General features: G+C 40.4%; 1 protein-coding gene across 4 annotated transcripts; it reads left to right on the top strand.

Moving 5' to 3' along the window:
• Positions 1-103: 103 nt before the first annotated feature.
• On the top strand, positions 104-13,414 carry entpd4 (ectonucleoside triphosphate diphosphohydrolase 4). Of its 4 annotated transcripts, none has more exons than XM_017696361.2 (13): positions 104-357; positions 1,049-1,156; positions 2,667-2,864; positions 3,249-3,454; positions 3,662-3,812; positions 3,908-4,011; positions 4,443-4,502; positions 6,036-6,166; positions 6,932-7,098; positions 7,716-8,040; positions 8,294-8,379; positions 8,485-8,646; positions 9,499-13,414. In XM_017696361.2, the coding sequence occupies exons 2-13, from the start codon at positions 1,149-1,151 to the stop codon at positions 9,728-9,730; spliced, it is 1,830 nt and encodes a 609-aa protein (XP_017551850.1). In that variant the 5' UTR covers positions 104-357; positions 1,049-1,148; the 3' UTR covers positions 9,731-13,414. The 4 variants fall into 4 exon arrangements, with proteins under 4 accessions (XP_017551850.1, XP_017551847.1, XP_017551849.1 ...); XM_017696358.2 differs by having other exon boundaries at positions 6,036-6,190; XM_017696360.2 differs by having other exon boundaries at positions 104-361; positions 6,036-6,190.
• The last annotated feature ends 4,638 nt before the right edge of the window (positions 13,415-18,052 follow it).

The raw sequence follows: 18,052 nt of genomic DNA, 5'->3' as shown, positions 1-18,052 counted from the left end.
GGGACGTCACCAGCGGGGCTCCGTACCGACACCTTACAGCAAAGACGTATGTTGTAACCCCCTTCTGGTTAAAGAGACGCGCATGCGCACTCGCGCACTCCTCGCCTACCTGCTCTGTAGTTAGCCCGGTTAGCATCGGGCTGTTAGCCTGCAGTGCCGGATTTTAAAGCTATTAGCTGAACCACATTAGCAATAGCCACCTTCTAAGTATTGGAAACATATTAACGTCACTGCGGGTCCCTGTGTGGAGGGTTAAATCTGTACATTTGTGTCCATTTTTTATTTATAAGAGTTGAGGCGCTTCGCCGGGATGGATGGAAGAGTAAACTTAGCCACACGCCTAGCTAACGGCTAACGGTGGGTACGTCAACACTAACAGCAGCTGAGCTAAAGTACTTTAATACCAGCCAGCCAGTCTGTATTCTTCCACTTTCAGCGCAGACTGGGAAAATGGTCAGTAGTGAAAGTTATCTAACGTCATCTGGCCGGCTTAGTTAACCTAGCTAGCGCTACCAGAGGCGCTGTTTGCTGCCTTTGCCAGTTTAGCGAGCTGACGTTACGTCCGTGCTCAGCGAGTTTAATGTAACTGGTTGCCTTGAGCTGCTGGTGAGCTGTAACACTTAACCAGCGTTACCAGTCAGCACAGTTTGCTAAACGGCCGTGTGGGCCCACTCAGGAAATCTTAAAGGAATAAAATGTAATTTCAGATTATTACGCTGTTATAAACGCGCACAGCGTGCCGGCAGTTACTGCGGGGTTAATAAATGTCAAGCCGGTGACAACTACGTAGTTAGTTAGCCAGCCAGCTTGCATCGTGTTGTCTCTTGTAAAGTCCTTGTAAACTGGCTGTTGGCACGTGGTCGAAATACGCTTAAAACAGGTCAACAAGTCATTTCACCGTTGGCCCGTGTTGTGAAAGGTAGAGTGAAGTTCTCTTCCGTGTGTTGATTAATCATGTGGACAGAAGGTTCTGCCACGTCCCCTTAGACGTGGCTCAGATTAGTTACAAGTTCATGGGTACGTTCCTCTTTCTCTTGGTGATGTCCAGGCTAAGGATGCTGTCCAAAAGCAACGCCGCCGTTCAGAGAAGGGGAGATAGTTAAAGGCCTGAAGATCACAGTGTTGGCCACCACTGGCACCTGTACACAATGGGAAGGTAGGTCCATGCTTTTGTTTTAGTTATGGCTTTAATGATGTTTGCACCATACTTTCCCCAGACTCACTACATCTGCATGATTCAGGAGGACTTTATTAAGACAGTCATTTCTCAGGCTTTTAACTTTTGTCATGTTTCACTTTTTGGTACTATTTGTTGTTAGTATTGCTGAATGATGCACTGTATCCATATGGAAAATATAATTGAGGTGCCAATACATTTCAAATGTATTGTTTCATTTTTAAATGTATCCAGATCACTAAAATTGCCATTTTCGGTGTATTTTTTAAAATATCACTGTTGTCGGAGTAAAACCTTGTATCTCCAAAATAATGATTGTACAGGAGAAGGAAAAAAAAACATACTTTACTTTGAATGTATGTCAATGGAATTTTTTTCCAAGTCATTTAGGGCTGTTTCTTTTGGTCCAACAGGTATCTTCAAATTATGTCAAAAACTGAAAAATGGTTTTACCCCGACAGCAGCGATATATTTCATTAAAACACTTTGCGTGACCCATGTTGATTTTATGTATGATGATGATGATGATGATGATGATGTCGGAAGACTCTGAAGTTTACTTGAACATCAAAAATGAACTGCCTGCATGACATTTATGCTTTAATCACAGCACCAACGCAATAACAGAAATAGAAGTCTGTTATGACACCTTAGGCAGATGCTTAAATGCAAATGGCCTCTGTGTGACTGGCGTGTTGTGGCAGTGTCGCTGCTACAGCTCGCACGTCTTCACCATTCATGCATACAGCATTTTAGCTGTGAAGCATTGCATTGGGTTTTAACCAAGTTCTAAGTTCCATTTGCCACATTGATAAGTAGATTTTTTTTTTTTGATATTTTGCTTAATAAAATACGTCGTTTCAAGTCTGTAGACAAATTGAAAAGAAGTCTGGCACGATTATTATTTAATTGCATAATCACAGTTATTTGAACTGATGTAGTTATAGAAGCAGACTCCAATTATTTTATTAGCAGACACAATCATAGGTGTACATCACAAACAATCATCTGTTGCGTTGAGGCAAATATATATAAAAAGAATTGTAAAAAAACATTCTGCCATATACACATAAGGTCATATTCTGCCTTGGTGCTATAATACCTGTAGAGGGCAGCCTGAATAATGTTTGTTTATTTGAGCTCATGCTGTTTCTGTTGGGAAGTGCAAGTAGCACATATAGGAAACAAGATATAAATAAAGACACTTGTCAGTTCCAAAATTGTTACTGGCCTAATTGGATGTTTTTTATGAAACCTGAAAGGTTTAACTTGTGTTTTGTTTGAAAGAAAACCAGAAAAGTTTATACATTTTTATTTTTTCATTTTTATCATTTGTTACGATCTGTGCTAGTCCTGTATATGCTGTGTTGATTCAGTGCCATGTGGGACACTCTTCCATGCTGTTTGTGCAGACTGTGTGAACTTTTTCAACTTTTGTGTAAACGTCCAACAAATGAAATCAGTAAAAAAAAATGTGTTTTATCCACAGGATCAGTATCTCCTGCCTGTTTCCAGCATCATGGCACTTCAGCCTGTCTCCTGTAGTTCTTCCCCGACTCATGCTCCCCACCTTAAGGCAGCTGCTCCTGCTCGGCATTCTGGCAGCACTCCTCGGACTCCTCTACCTACTGCTGGTCCCAGGGAAAGGACAGAACATCTGGGTCCGAGAAGACAAGCACTACCACAGGTCGGCTTGCTTAGTTCCAAGAAAAAGCTTTTTTAGCATATTTGTTGGGGACAGTGACAATTTCAGGTTTTCAGTGCAGTGCAAATATAGGTATAATGACAAAAATGTATTTATAATGAAATTCAATGATATTGATTTCCAAATTTAACTAAAAAATTTACACACATAAGAGATATTATCGTAGCCCTGAAACATCTATTTGATCCTTCCAAAGCAAGACTTTCCTAAAATATCAAGATCTAATCTAATATTGTTATTTTTTTTCCTTGTTTGAAAATGTTTTCTGTGTTTGACCCCTGAGATATTTTTTATGCTTCAGGAAACTGTTTCTCTGGTATGGTTATAGTTACTTGTTACCCTTGCTGTCGTCCTTTTGCTCTCCAGGCATTTGGCGCGGGTGACGGACGTGGAAGCCACGGACACGAGTAATCCCAACCTAAACTACGGTGTGGTGGTGGACTGTGGGAGCAGCGGTTCTCGTGTGTTTGTGTACACTTGGCCTCGGCATAACGGCAACCCTCATGACCTGCTGGACATCCGGCAGATGAGAGACCAGCACCGCAAGCCAGTAGTCATGAAGATCAAACCAGGTTAGTGTGGAAATGCTACAACAAGTATAAACTAGAAGACACAAAAAGCTGTTCCAGAGCTAAACGAAGCTTAACCATGGCTCTCACCAGTAATACGTCCAGAGTCTTCGTCTTTGTCCCCTTTAACTCATTAAAATCTGACACCAGTGCGGTTACAACATGTACTTATGTGTCAGAACATCATAACACATATGTCTGCCTGTGCAGGTATCTCTGAATATGCAACTACACCAGGAAAAGCCAGTGACTACATGTATCCTCTGCTAAGTTTTGCTGCCCAGCACATCCCCAAAAATAAGCACCAGGAAACTCCGCTGTATATACTATGCACTGCAGGCATGAGGGTTCTGCCAGAAAGGTACACCCTAATTCTTTTATAATACCTGTATCAGTTGCTGTGAATATAAATGGTCATTTCATCAGCATTCACTTTATACCTTATATTTGTTATAGCCAGCAAGAAGCCCTGCTGGAAGATTTGCGGACTGACATTCCCGTGAATTTCAACTTTCTCTTCTCCGATTCACATGTGGAAGTCATTTCTGGGAAGCAAGAAGGTGAGACAGATTGTACAGGTTGTTGCCATTGAAATGGGATGTTCAGTTCAGCCCGCTTTGTAGGGTAACTATTGGGGACGCACCAGTTGTGTCTTGATGCTGATGTTTGTTATTTTTCATGCACATAACAATTGATGCTGTTATGTTAACATTTTAAGGGGTAATAGAAATTGGAACTAGATCTATCTGTGTTACAAATGTGGTAAACAAAATTTTAGCACAGTTGTTGAAACATTTAGCAAGTTGGAAGTTTTGCTCTGTCAGAGTACAATAAATATACAATTAAACATAAATTTGATATATTGGTCAAATTTCAACATCTGTCTGGTGCCAGTAGTTTTTTACAGCAAATGTCTGAAGCAGTATGAGTCCGCTGTCATTGTGCATCAGATCAGAAACATTGATTATCCCCTCTCATTTTATTTTCATAGGTGTATATGCATGGATTGGAATCAACTTTGTGCTGGGGAGGTTCAATCATGTAGATGATGGTAAGTTTTGCTGCTGTTTGTTATTCGGGATCCAAACACCAAAAACGTTATAGCTTGATTTTTGTGGTGACTTGTTCATTTGTTCAATGTGGCTTTAATTTAGACTGAAACCACTTAAACTCTTAGTTTAGACATTAGTTTTGTGTCACATTCATTATTGCATTTTAGAGCTTCGGTAGCTTTTTGGCTTCTTGCTGTAATTGTGTTCAGAAAGTTGGACACTAGAGTGAACAGATGTGATATGAAGTACTTTGATTTTACTAGTTCCATTCTTACATGTAATTGTTGTCATGGGGCCTTAAAATATGTTTTATGGCCTTACGCTGTGACTTTGAATGGCAAATGAAACCCACACATCACAGCAGTCAAGCAAGACTGTTCTACACACTGGTTGATTAGACCAGTTTCTGATATACCAGTTTAGTTATATTCCAATAGTAATAGCAGACTTTTGTAGACAAAGGCCGCCAGATGCCTGATATGTTCTGTACTCCTGAAAGCTGGGTGATGTTCTCTAGCTCTTACATAGGTGCTGGTAATATGAACCCTGTGTGGGTGGAGCACTGCTCTTATCCTAGAGTGGAGGTCTTTTAAACACTTCTTTATCCAAGGCCATCTTTCACAGATGTCTGCTTTCCATGTGCCATGCTTTATTTTCAGCGAAGGAAAGTTAAATGTCAGCACGACTTAATCTTTGCTTGTCCTTAATGTCAGAAAGCCACGTCTATAAATATTTTAACCTGTCACTGCTAAGCTCTGGGGCTTTGTGGGATTATAGGCTTTATTAAGACTCGGCTGTTATTTTAAGTATGTTCGTAAAAGGCAAACATAAGGTAGGCATAAGTGAGATTTGTTGTTGTTGTAACTATTGTTTTGAGCTATCGTACCTCCATTAGGCCAGGCATATAACTGATTTCACGCAGCCCAACCTCATGTTCATAAATGTATGTATTTTGTCTGGAGTCTGCAGTCTGGAGCAGTGTAAGCGTGTCCTCTGGGGTGATGAATCACTTCACTATCTGGTGGTCTGATTGAAGAATCTTGCTTTGGTAAATGCCAGGAGATCGCTATCTACTGGAATGCATTTTTTTAGGGTGTGGTCTGAGCCCCTTAGTTCCAGTGAAGGGAAATATTAATGGCACAGCATACAGAGACATTTTAGGCAATTATATGCTTCCAACCTTGTGGCAACACTTTGGGGAAGGTCCTTTCCTGTTCCATCATGACTGTGCCCCTGTGCATAAAGCACATTGATGATTTTGGTGCGGAAGAACTCCAGTGGCCTGCACAAAGCTCTGACCTCAACCTCACAGAACACATCCTCTTACAGCATCAGCGCGTGGGAGGGAATCCCCAGCTAGCTTATATAGGTGTGATGGACAGGTGTGAACATATGTTTGACCATGTCGTGCTTGGCCCCCATAGTTGCTGCTACGAAATTGTCACCTAATAACGGCATTTAAAATCACATTTTTCCCTCCTCGCTGTATTCTTTGATTTCTTTTTCTATTCTGTGGTCTTTTGTCTTAATAGATCATGAGGCTGTCATAGAGGTGCAAGTTCCTGGTGGCGACCAGCAGGAGACGCTGGTGCGCAGACGCACAGCTGGAGTGTTGGACATGGGTGGCGTCTCCACTCAGATAGCATACGAAGTGCCCAAAACTGTAAGCTTTGCTTCTCCACAACAGGTTATTATCTACAACAATTTCCATTCTTAAAGCCAGAAAGCTTGGTTTGGTCACTCACATCTTTTTCTCCCACCTCTCTGGTACATGGTTATCTTACCTTGCCCTTCCCTGTGGACTGAGAAGGCCTGTAGGAGGCTCTGAGTTAAGATCAGCCTGCTTGCATGATGCCACAGCAGTGTGTGGGTGTACAAGGCCTAACTGTTGTCCAAAGCAGCAAAGAAAAGTGCTTATTCTGATTCAGCATGTTTGCAGTGTATATTTGGGGTGTTTTTGATTTATTTTTGTTATTGACCATATGGGGAATTTCCAGAACCTTGGCTGTAAGTCTGCCTTTTTATTTTACATTGTCACTTCACTAACAACAATTAATTGATTAAATGCAAACCATCTGATCTAAGACCAGGTTGTTCCAGCCGGGTAGTTAAGTCCTTTTTTTGAAAGAAGTAAACATGTGGAAAGCTTTCTGTGCATACTTATCACTGACTGAAGGGCAAGAGGAATTAGTTCCAATACATTTTTCCTGTTACATACTAAATGTTTCTGTTCTGTTTCAACTTCTAACAAACTGGGCTCCAGTGTATATGACACTGCTTTTTAAAGCTTTGCCTGTTAATGGCTTGTAGTGTGCTTTTGCTAACATTAGTACCCAGAGTAAGAGATTTTTTAAGCCTTGTTATCTGGCTCAGAGCAAGCTCAGACATGTCTTTTTGCCCACATGTGTGTTTCCATTTGCATTTACAGGAAGAGGTGGCTAAGAACTTACTGGCTGAGTTTAACCTGGGCTGTGATGCTCATCGCACAGAACACGTCTACCGGGTTTACGTTTCAACATTTCTGGGATTTGGTGGGAACGCAGCCAGGCAGAGATATGAGGAGCAACTTGTGAGCAATACTGTCCTCCAGAACAAGTAAGAGCCACAGTGGTGTAAGGTTCTGTCTGACTGTGGTACATCTGTATTAAGGCTGGGCAATATGACAGTATTTATCATTATCATGAAAATTGTCATCACAGTAAGCTTTTCTGAGCATATCAAGGGTATTGTGAGTATTTAAAGAATGCTGTGCAGAAAGCATACTTAGTCCTGTCTAATTGGATTCATTACAGTTCAGAAAATGCAATATTAAATAAAAATAATTTGTGCTATAAGTTTTTGTTAGTATTTTTACTAGTTTTTTTTGCATGTTCCAACATATCAGATGTCAGGAAAAAATGTAATACATGTAGTGCGAGATTCATTTTGAAATGTTAGAATTGTGAATAAATGATAAGAATAATATTCAGTGAGTATGCACTCGTTTATTGGCCGTAATAAAGAAACTCTAAATAAAGAAATTGAGGTCAGAGATTTACACCTGTAATGGGTGACCTCACATTTTCTTATTGTAAATCCTAATGTCCCCTATTTGGAGTTCTCTGTTCTCAAAGAGTAAGAAACAGCACTTTTATCATATTTTGTTGGATTGTAATGGACTAGTAGTGCATACTTTTTATCTCCATCTATCTATTTTTGTCCTCTGTGTGCAGGCTCCTGGGTAAACATCAAGGCGAGAGCGCCGACTCGCCCATACTCGACCCCTGCATGCCCACTGACTTTGAGGACGAGGTGGGTCTCCCCGGCCAGAAGCTGCACCTTCGTGGGTCTGGAGACTTTGACCGCTGCCGCCTTCTGCTCCAGCCGTTTCTCAACCGCACCAATGAGACCAGCACCTCATTGAATGGGGTCTACCAGCCCCCCATAGACTTCAGCAACAGCCAGTTCTATGGCTTCTCTGAGTTCTATTACTGCACAGAGGATGTGCTGCGCATGGGGGGTGACTACAACTCCTCTAAGTATGCCAATGCTGCAAAGGTGAGCTGAGAGTTTTTAGAGTTTGGGTTTTTTGAAGTGTGTGTGTGTGTGTGTGTGTGTGTGTGTGTGTGTGTGTGTGTGTGTGTGTGTGTGTGTATGTATATATATATATATATATATATATATATATATATATATATATATATATATATATATATATATATATATATATATATTATACATATATTTTTTTTTAGTTTACACAGGTTAGATTCGGTTTAGCCTGTCTAATTCTGTTCTGTGATGATTGCAGGACTACTGTGCCACCCAGTGGAAAATTCTAAAAGAACGGTTTGATCGTGGTCTGTATGCTTCCCATGCAGACCTGCACAGGCTCAAGTATGTTACAAACGCTTAACTTTCCACCACAAATTAGGTTAAATTGTTAGAGTGACAAGCTCCAAAAGGACAAGAGAAACAGGCTGTGTCTTCGTCTCTTGACAGATATCAGTGTTTTAAGTCTGCGTGGGTGTATGAGGTGTTCCACTCAGGTTTCTCCTTCCCTGTGGGCTACGACAACCTGAAGACTGCGTTGCTTGTGTATGATAAAGAGGTGCAGTGGACTCTGGGAGCCATCCTGTACCGCACACGCTTCCTACCTCTGAGGTACCTCCACCTCCCTTCATAACACTACAGAGCTTGTCTTGGTCTTTAAAGTGGTGTTTTGGTCCAAAAAGTGAATTTACAAATGTAGTTAATTGGCCAAAATGTGTGCATGTGCAAAGTAATAGATTATACCCTAAGTATAGCTTTATGCCCACAAAGCTACTGTAGCTAATCAGAAGGTTGTATCCACCACTTAAAAAAGGGATGATGTAGCCAATAAGAAGTTTATATTTCCCAGTTTAGCATTGTGCAAACTAGGCTAATGTGGCAAACAAGAAATGTGCACTCACCAGTTTAGTATTGCACAAATGTGGCTAATATGGCTCACAGTGTATCTTTGTGTAAACTAGGCTAATGTGGCAAACAAGTAGTTTGCATCCACTGGTTTTGCATTGCACAAACAAGGCTATTGGAGCTAACAAAGCAAGTTTTTAGGTAACATCCACAAGTTTAGCAGTGCCTAATGAGGCCAGTGTAGCTAACTAGTAGCTTATATCCACTAATTCAGCACTGTGCAGGCTAAAGTTGCTGATATGTAATGGAAGCTAAATTCTCGCCTCACACACTTGTCCCCAGCCGTCAAGTATGTCAAATATACTTGCTTATGTAGTTTCTGACATTGTGACACTGTTATTATTAAAAATTGACAAAAGAACTTTGCATAACTTAAAACAGTAGTAAAAGTGGCCTGATTTTTTTTTTTTTTTTTTTTTTTGCTGTTTTTTTTTTTTGTTTGTTTTTTTTTTTTAGAGATAACTATGTGTGCCTCAATTAATATAACGAATGACGAAAAGAAGCGATGCTTTCTTTTAAGACTTTTTCACCATGTTCTCTTATTCCTCTGCTTCTCAGGGACATCCAGCAGGAGAGTCTGAAGGGCTCTCACTCTCACTGGCACCGTGGATTCACTTTCATGAATAACCACTATCTGTTCCTGGCCTGCTTCCTGGTGGTGCTGCTCTCCATTCTGCTGTATTTGCTCCGGCTGAGGCGCATTCACCACAGGGCCACCCTGCTACGAGGGACCTCTGTCCAGTGGCTAGAGGAAGGACTGGGCTCTCCCGACCTGCCCGTCACTCTATAAGGCTCTGGTCCCTCTCCGCTATCAGTTATTGAGTCTGTGCAATCAATAACTGGAGGAGGCGCCTCCAGACTCTCCAGACTTTTTTTTCCCCTTTGATAATAAACTGTACAGCATGGGCCCTGTGAATCAGCTCACCTGTCTGCTTGCTAGAGGAGGGCTTGGACTTTCAAAACCTTCACCCTTCTGCCAGTATCAACTGAATCTCTCCTTTCATTCCCAGAGGCCCCTAACAGTTGATAACTTTCATATCAAATCATTTCTCATAATAATATTGACTTCTGACTGTTAATGGAAGCTGCTGGTAGAAAAGGCTGGTGGGGGAAAAAAGGCTTTCTGGTGCAATGTTCCTTCTTTAAGACTGCTGCGGAGTGCCTGGAGAGCTGGATGTGTGGGCCATTTCTGGCTGCCCACAGTTCAGCAATGACGTTCAGTCCTTGTCTTGAATAATTTAAAGATGATGTTTGCTGCCTTTAGTTTTTAAACATTGCTGTCAATGTGAAAGGAGTTGAACACAAAGTTAGCATGAGGTCTGCGTATGTGCTCTCAGATGACGTAATACTCTCTCTGTCTGATAAGATTAAGTGGCAGCTGCCTCGCACCCATTCATGCACACACTCCACACTCTTACCTTTATCTGATGGTGCCAAAGAAGAACATGAGATGCGTTTTAAGTCACGTCAGTTGAAAACGTATCTGTAGGGATGCCTATTTGCCTGCATTGGTACTGACGGACAACAGATACGACATTTTGAAGGAATTCTCAACTTTCTCTCATCTGTGCAAACGTGTTGTGTAGTCAGTAACTAACAGTCATTTCAGTGTGTTTCCCTGTATTTAGGAAAGAATGGGATCCATTTTGAATTGACTGATTAGAAGTCACTGGAAACTACTGAATCGTGTGAGTAAATGTTTGATCCTGCACTTTCTCTAAAAAAAATAAAGTAAATAAAATTTGAGAAATGTCATGGAAGAACCACATTATTCAAGGAGATTTGTAGTGAAGAACATTTGAAAAGTTTTAAGGCTTTTTAAGGGTTCTTCCCAGAACCTCCATATAATCTGAAGGTTTAGGCCTGTCACAGTCATGAAATTTTAGCTGACACTTGATTGCCACATATATATTTGCGGTTAACAGTTAAATTGTCTCTTTTTTTTGTTCATTGTTTGCAGCTGTTAAAGTTCTAACCTAAAGTGGCCAAGTTGGCTGATTAGCTGTCATGCTTAGCAGCTCCCAACTGACGACAGAAACACCTCAAGCTCAAATAAATGAACATTGATCTCATTGCTGCCCTCTAAAGGGGTTGTATCACTTGTCAGAACTTTTTTTTTTCAGGAGACCCATAATGTGTTTACTGTTGTCTTTTATTTAAATACATTTGCCTCAAACCGACTGATTTAAAAAACATACCCATATAACAAACATATGATTGTGAAATGTAACAGTTGTGGAAAATAATTGTGATCAGCTAAAATAACTGATTAGTGAGATTAGATTTGTTGCGATCAGCCCAGTCTTGACAGGCCTATGGAGGTCCCTTGAACTGTAAGAAGGTTCTTCACACCCACATAAAAGGGTTCACTAAAAAACATCCATTGAAAGGTTCTTCATTAAACCAAAAATGGTTCTTCGATGGCATTATGGAAAGAACCCTTTTGGCACCCTTTTTTCAAAAGGGGAATTTCCAGGTTTTGAACAGCACGGCAGGGTCCGGTTACATTTGCTTTGTCCAGGGTTTTCTGGTATCCATGGTGATCAGGCAAGAATGTGTAAACCACACCAATACGCTGGTAATATCTGTATTACCAAAAAATCTTCCACCTGGAAAACTAGTTCCATCTGTGAAAGAATGAGTTATACAGATTGACAGCTTAATTCATTTCTTGATTGACTTAATATTATCAAAAATTAAGTGTCTATAAAATATGTTTCACAGAAATGTTTTGAGGGTGTTCTGCTAAAGGGGAAAGTGTTTGCAGTTATCAAACGATGCAGATGCAGCACAGAGATTAGGTTGAATATTCCTTTAAGATCTGACCAGTGCCAGAGTCTGTATTTCTGGTTGTGACCGGTGGTTGAAGTCAGATTGCAGAGATAGCATTTATTTACTTCAGCTGAGGCACCGAGCCTTTTCATTTATTACCCACGTTTGCTGCCAAATGGATTTTTTTTCTCCCTCTTTCACTGTTCAGTGGATGAGGACTGTGACTATTCAGATAGAGATCAGTGTAGAGTTCCAGCAGAATACACCGGAGTTTACATCTAATTTACTGTAACCATGAATCACACATTCTTTGAAAAACCCTCTGTTTTTGGAGCAATCTTCTTCCTGAGAAAAGCACTTGCAGACAGGCCATGCGTGTATGAGGTAGTGAGAGACGAAATGAGAGAATAATAGAATTTTTGTTTTGTAGGTGACACTGTATTAATATTTATTGATTCTCTCCATGTACTGTTAAAGGCCTTTTAGACAGGGGTTGTTTTCCAGCTTTATGCTTTGATTCTATAAGCTTAGTTCTGTAGTTGGTGCCAGTCTGTGTGTTTGAGAGATTGTGTGTGTGTGTGTGTGTGTGTGTGTGTGTGTGTGTGTGTGTGTGTGTCTCTGTCTGCCAGCTCCACTGTTCCATTTTTGGCTCTTTATTGTTGCACCATTTGTGTCAGTATCTTTTTATTCCTTTTCTAAATGGGTTATTTAATAGTAATTTCCTGGCGATTGTACATTTCTTTCTTGCTCTCTCTCTTTGTATGAACGTGTAATAGCAATCAGAAGAGAACCAGTGCAATATTCATGTGAAAAGGAGTTTTCAGCATTGTAACTGCTTGTACAGTAATAAATTAAGGAGGTGAGATCCACCACACTCACTTTTTATTTCTTTTTATCTCTCTTGAGAGACCATTTCTGCCATCTGTTATGTCAAGGTGACGATGATCTAAACTCCTCATCAGAAATCTTAGTTTGTCAGTGAAACATGACTTGCCTTGGAAGCTGTGAAGGGGAATTCCACCAATTTTTTAAAAATTCTGCCTAACTCAGTCTAGTCATTTGTTTAAAATGTGAAATAATGTCTAAGACAGGGGTGCATGACTCTAGTCCTGGAGGGCCAGTGTCCAGCAGAGTTTGATAGTTGGCCAATTCAATCACACCGTCTAAACCTGGAAATGAACAGATGAGTGTAATCAGCTGTGTCCGAGCAGGTCAATCAGCGCGTTGTAGTAGAAGCTGACCCCCCAGGACCGGAGTTGTGCACCCCTGGTCTAAGATATCAGGCAGCGTATTTGCAAATATTTGAACATAACATTCTGTGATGGCTTCAGATGTTTGTTTCCCATCAGCACCACTGGGAACAGTTCTGACTCAGTAAGGTTCTCAAGAACAGAGCATTTCACATCAAGCCATTGACTTTGTTTACATCTTAACCATTTAATTATGCAGAAATTTTGGAAAATCGGTGAAATGGCCCTTCAACTCAGCCAGGTGCTGTACTGTTACTACTGGCCTCTTGTAAAGAGTTTATAACATAAAAGCTTCTTTATGTACTGTTTATCTCTCAGAAGCAGAGGATTTGTAGTGTGCACGCAGAAAACGGAACAATTAAACAACTTTCAGATGTACTTTTTACAGTGATTTTATTTGTCTGCCCTGAGAAATGATTTCTGAAAATAAACACATGCTTTCCTTTGCTGTACTGCACGCTCACATATTATGTTGGTATCAGAAGCCATCAGAGTGAATCAAGTAACACTGTTTATAATGCAGGGGTTAAAATAGGCCTTGATCTGGATGAAACTGATTGTAAGGAGCTAAATATGCTGATAGATTCTGATCATTACAAACATCAGATGGTAGTTAAACAGTGATATACAGAGTTTAATCCACTGATGTGATTGTCAGTTGTTGTATTTGTTAAGCAAAACCTCATGACGTTAAAACAAGTAAATAGTGCTGTACGCCGTCCAGTCTCTGTTTCAGGATCATGAATGACCAGCCTCGATCCTGTGATGGCTTAGCTGGGTATTATTTGTGTATCCTATTCAGGGTTAATATAACTATGTTTTCATTTAATAGTAAAAGTGTATGTATGTTATTTAGTTTATATTCAGTTGACACAGAGAATTTTGACCATCATTTACTTCCCAGAATTACAGTGCAAAGTTGGACTGATTTTATTACAGTAATAATGAATGATATTTTTATGTGCTGCCAAAATAAATGATTTATCATTAGGTATAATGAATAATGAATGATGATGAATATACAGTGAACTACAAACAAATGCCAGTTTTTCCCCTTTTTCTTTTTAAATTCTGGAAAAAAAATCTTAATCTGGTCTCGGCCACTCCTGATCTCACTTGATGTGTCCAGGTCTCGGTCTTGAGTCCAATTATCTCGCATCCACATCGGTGGTCTTGATGACGTTCTTAAAAAGACGGTTCTTCCAGGATTCTTTAGTAAAGGGAATGGTCCTATATATGGAGCCATTTGAAGCTTAAATGGTTCTTCGCATGGTGAAATAGTTCTTCTGATTAGAGAATTAGAGAATTAGAGAATGGAGAATTGAGTTTCCTCCGCAGGGTGTCTGGACTCTCCCTTAGAGATAGGGTGAGAAGTTCGGTCATCCAGGAGGGACTCGGAGTAGAGCCGTTGCTTCTCCACGTCGAGAGGAGCCAGCTGAGGTGGTTTGGGCATCTGGTTAGGATGCCCCCTGGACGCCTCCCTTGGGAGGTGTCATAGGCAAGTCCACCCGGGAGGAGACCCCGGGGAAGACCCAGGACACGCTGGCGTGACTATATCGCCCAGCTGGCCTGGGAACGCCTCGGAATCCCCCCCAGGGAGCTAGTGGAAGTGACTGGGGAAAGGGAGGTCTGGGACTCATTGCTTAGGATGCTGCCCCCGCGACCTGAACCCCGGAGAAGCGGAAGATGATGGATGGATGGATGGAGAATGGAGAATGTGTTGTATATTGTTCTACAAAGAGCCTTTTTGGAAATGGTTCTATGTAGAACAAAAAAGTGTTCTTCTAAAGTTTTTGGTGCTATATAAAACATTTTTTAAATGGCTCTGTATAGGAAAGGGTGCTATATAGAACCATTTTCAAAAAGGTTCTACACTATGTGGCCAAATGTTTGTGGACACCTGCTCATCCAACATTCCTTTCAAAATCAAGAGTTTTAAAAAAGGGATTTGTCCCCTCCAGCTGCAGTAACTGTCTCTATTCTTTGGGGAAGGCATTACACTAAATGTTGGAACATTGCTGTGAGGACGTGATTGCATTCAGCAGTGGGAGTGCTAGTGAGATCAGGTATTGATGTTGGATGATTATTTCTGATCTTAAACGCCACTCCAACTCATCCCAAAGGTGTTGAGGTTCCATCACTCTAGATTGCAGTTTCACATCACAGCCTATTGCTGGGGGGTTGCATACTCTTCTTGGCTCCGCTTGGCATTGGACATAGTGATCTTAGGCTCATGTGCGGCTACTCTAGAGCATCATGTTCTATTGTCGGTGCTTTTCGGGGGCAAATATACAAGTTGTGTGTTCGAACTCCTGGGTCAGCAGTGAGAGCGCCTAAATGCAGCTGAATTCACTAATAAGAAGAGCTGTCACAAACATTTGGAGGTATCATGCATAACTATTCTTCATGCAGAACTATTTAAGCATGGAATGGTTCTATATAGGAATCATGGGTCTAAATAGAACTGTTCCTTCTACTTATTAACCTTGGAAGAACCATCGTTTGTGTACAACACTACAAGCAAATAATGAGAAATTCTCACAAGTCTCAAACGAGCGAATTTAAAGCTCTGTCTGTTCTGTTTAATAAATGAACCTGTTGAATGAATGATGATGACTTTGACCTAAAGTGATTATTCCCCTTTCCAGGTGCATTATTGATGCTTTATTGGTGGGATTTTCACCAAATCCAGTCTGTGGAGCCTGCATAGCTGAAATTTGATCAAACAAATGTTTTATTGGTTTGCCTGGTTTCCAGCCTGTTCCAAGCACTTCAACCTATGATTTTAGTTGAATCATTTCGGTCTGAATGCTTCATTTTTTTTGGTCCATGCACATAATACCATTCAGACATTTGGAATCACTTCTTAGCTACAAGTTCTTCATATTTCAGGTTACTTCTGAAGAGATTAGATATAAGATAATCCACTTGTATAAGGGTAAAAACAAAACAGAGTAAATTCAACATTACTGAAAGAAACTGACAAAACTCATAACAGCCATGCAAAGCTGTCACCATCAGATAAACAGCACTGAAAGATCTCAAAACCTTTTTGACACTGAAGAAAAAAATACCTTGTATTTAATGGCAGTTTTTACCAAAAATAAAATGAAAGTCTTTGCCTTTTGCACACTATTGTACATCATGTATTGAGGACATTTGAGTATTACGCTATACTCCTGTAATTGCAGTGTGTAGCACTGTGGGACAGGATCCAGGACCATTTAATAAAGACAGTAGCGGAAACTTGGACACAAATCCAGCTGCAGTGTTCCACTCCAAAAACAGCATCCCTTTAGCCAGCAATTACATTATTACATCTACATATGAGCCAGTTTCTGCCTCTCCGCCATGTCCCACTGTCTATACAGCAACTTGTTAGAGTGACTCAACTTCCATTGTACCGTGTTATCTCTTTTTTCAAGCCCAGTTTTCCTCTGCTGTCCTGAACTGAACCCTGGTCACTCCCTCCCATGATATCATGTCCTGAAGGCCGTCCTGAGTTTGTGTATATGTGATGTTTCGCACTGGCTGTTGTTTCCTTGCACTGAAAAGTAGTAAATGAGTTTACTTTAATGAAGATGTGCACATAATATCTACATGAATAATATATGTCACATCCACAGTTTTATTTTTTCAGTTCACCTACTTTTGCCAGTAATTGTTGTTGATGTATGTTTATTAACGTGTAAATGTGTCCAGTTGAATTCAAATTCAGCACGTTACGTATTTCAGTGTAGTGTTTTTATCCAGTCTACTGCTGTCTTATTCAGCTTGGGAAGGTGGCCCTGTCAACATGGAGTGTGCTCGCTGTCCTCATGTTTGGTCAGGAAATGGCCGGGGAGGGACTGTGAGGCGTCTTCTGGTGACATCAGGCTAGAATAAATAAACGACTGTCATGCAGATTCCTAGTGGCACCAAGAAAGTGAGTTGTGGATCCTACAGAGTGGAAACACATTAAGCCAGAACTTAGCTGCCTACACTTAGATCATTACACCTAGAGGGTCAACAAAAGGTCTGCGCTTCTGTTGAAACCACATATTTTCACATAAACATCTCAGAATCTCACAAAACTTCTACTGTTACCCCAAATGTAAAAAATCAGCCAAAGATTGCTTCTTTAGCTTTGCATTAAAGCAACAAGGCTAATGTTGCTAGCATCATGAAAACTGACTGAATCAGTGCAAATTTGCTTCAAACTGTGTTTAGTTGCTAAATAGTCTCAAATAGACATGACAGTAGTCATGGCATAGTGGTTTTTAATGGACAAAAATATGTAGCATAGCTATATATAAGCTATAGTTTTTCTCTACCTTTGTCCAATTTGGTAGATATTGCTGTACTGTAGCTAATACAGGTAACAGAAGCTTAGCATGGTGCAAACAGCACTGGAGAACCCTAAGAACCTTTTAATCAATCATGCTTTGATTTCCAATGTACGGAGCCCCTAAAGTGACAAGATGATTATTTTAGAAGAAATTTGTGACAATGAATTAATCTATCGAGGCCGCAGTCTCTCAAAGCCACAAATTGATATAATGTGGCAAAATGGCAATTTAACTCAAGAAACTGAATTTGTGGCCTCAACATATTAAATTGTGGTCATGCCTTATTAAAAAATAATGACCATCTCACCTTATGGGCTCCGTACCAAAGAGTAGAACCAAATAAGTGAGAAAAAAGTCACTCTAGGTCTTCTGGAAGTTCTAGGTAAGTTGCTTACTGTGAGTATGAGCTGTAGCCTTACTACTCAGCAATGCTAAACCAGGACTCTTTAATGTGTCACTGTAAAACTGCTAAAATATATGTTAATATGTCATAGCCTTCAAATGAAATATGGAATAAGCTTCAAATCTTTGTGTCTAATCTAGAACAGCCAAACAATGATAATGTGAATAGCTAAGCGGTAACATACTTCACAGTTCTATAAAGGTGCTAACAGAAATTAACATTTTCGTCAAAGGTTTTTCCACTTTATTTTTGACCGAATATTGACATTTATGGTTTGCCACTGGCAAACTGCTTGCCTAAATCATCACATATTCGTCTCAAACTGGGTGTATGCAATTTTTGACGCTGAATGACATCTG

The sequence above is a fragment of the Pygocentrus nattereri genome, chromosome 29 (genome assembly GCF_015220715.1).
Source record: "Pygocentrus nattereri isolate fPygNat1 chromosome 29, fPygNat1.pri, whole genome shotgun sequence".
Lineage (NCBI taxonomy): Eukaryota > Metazoa > Chordata > Actinopteri > Characiformes > Serrasalmidae > Pygocentrus > Pygocentrus nattereri.
Note: the sequence above shows the minus strand (reverse complement) of the source record. Positions and strands in the feature narration are given on the sequence as shown.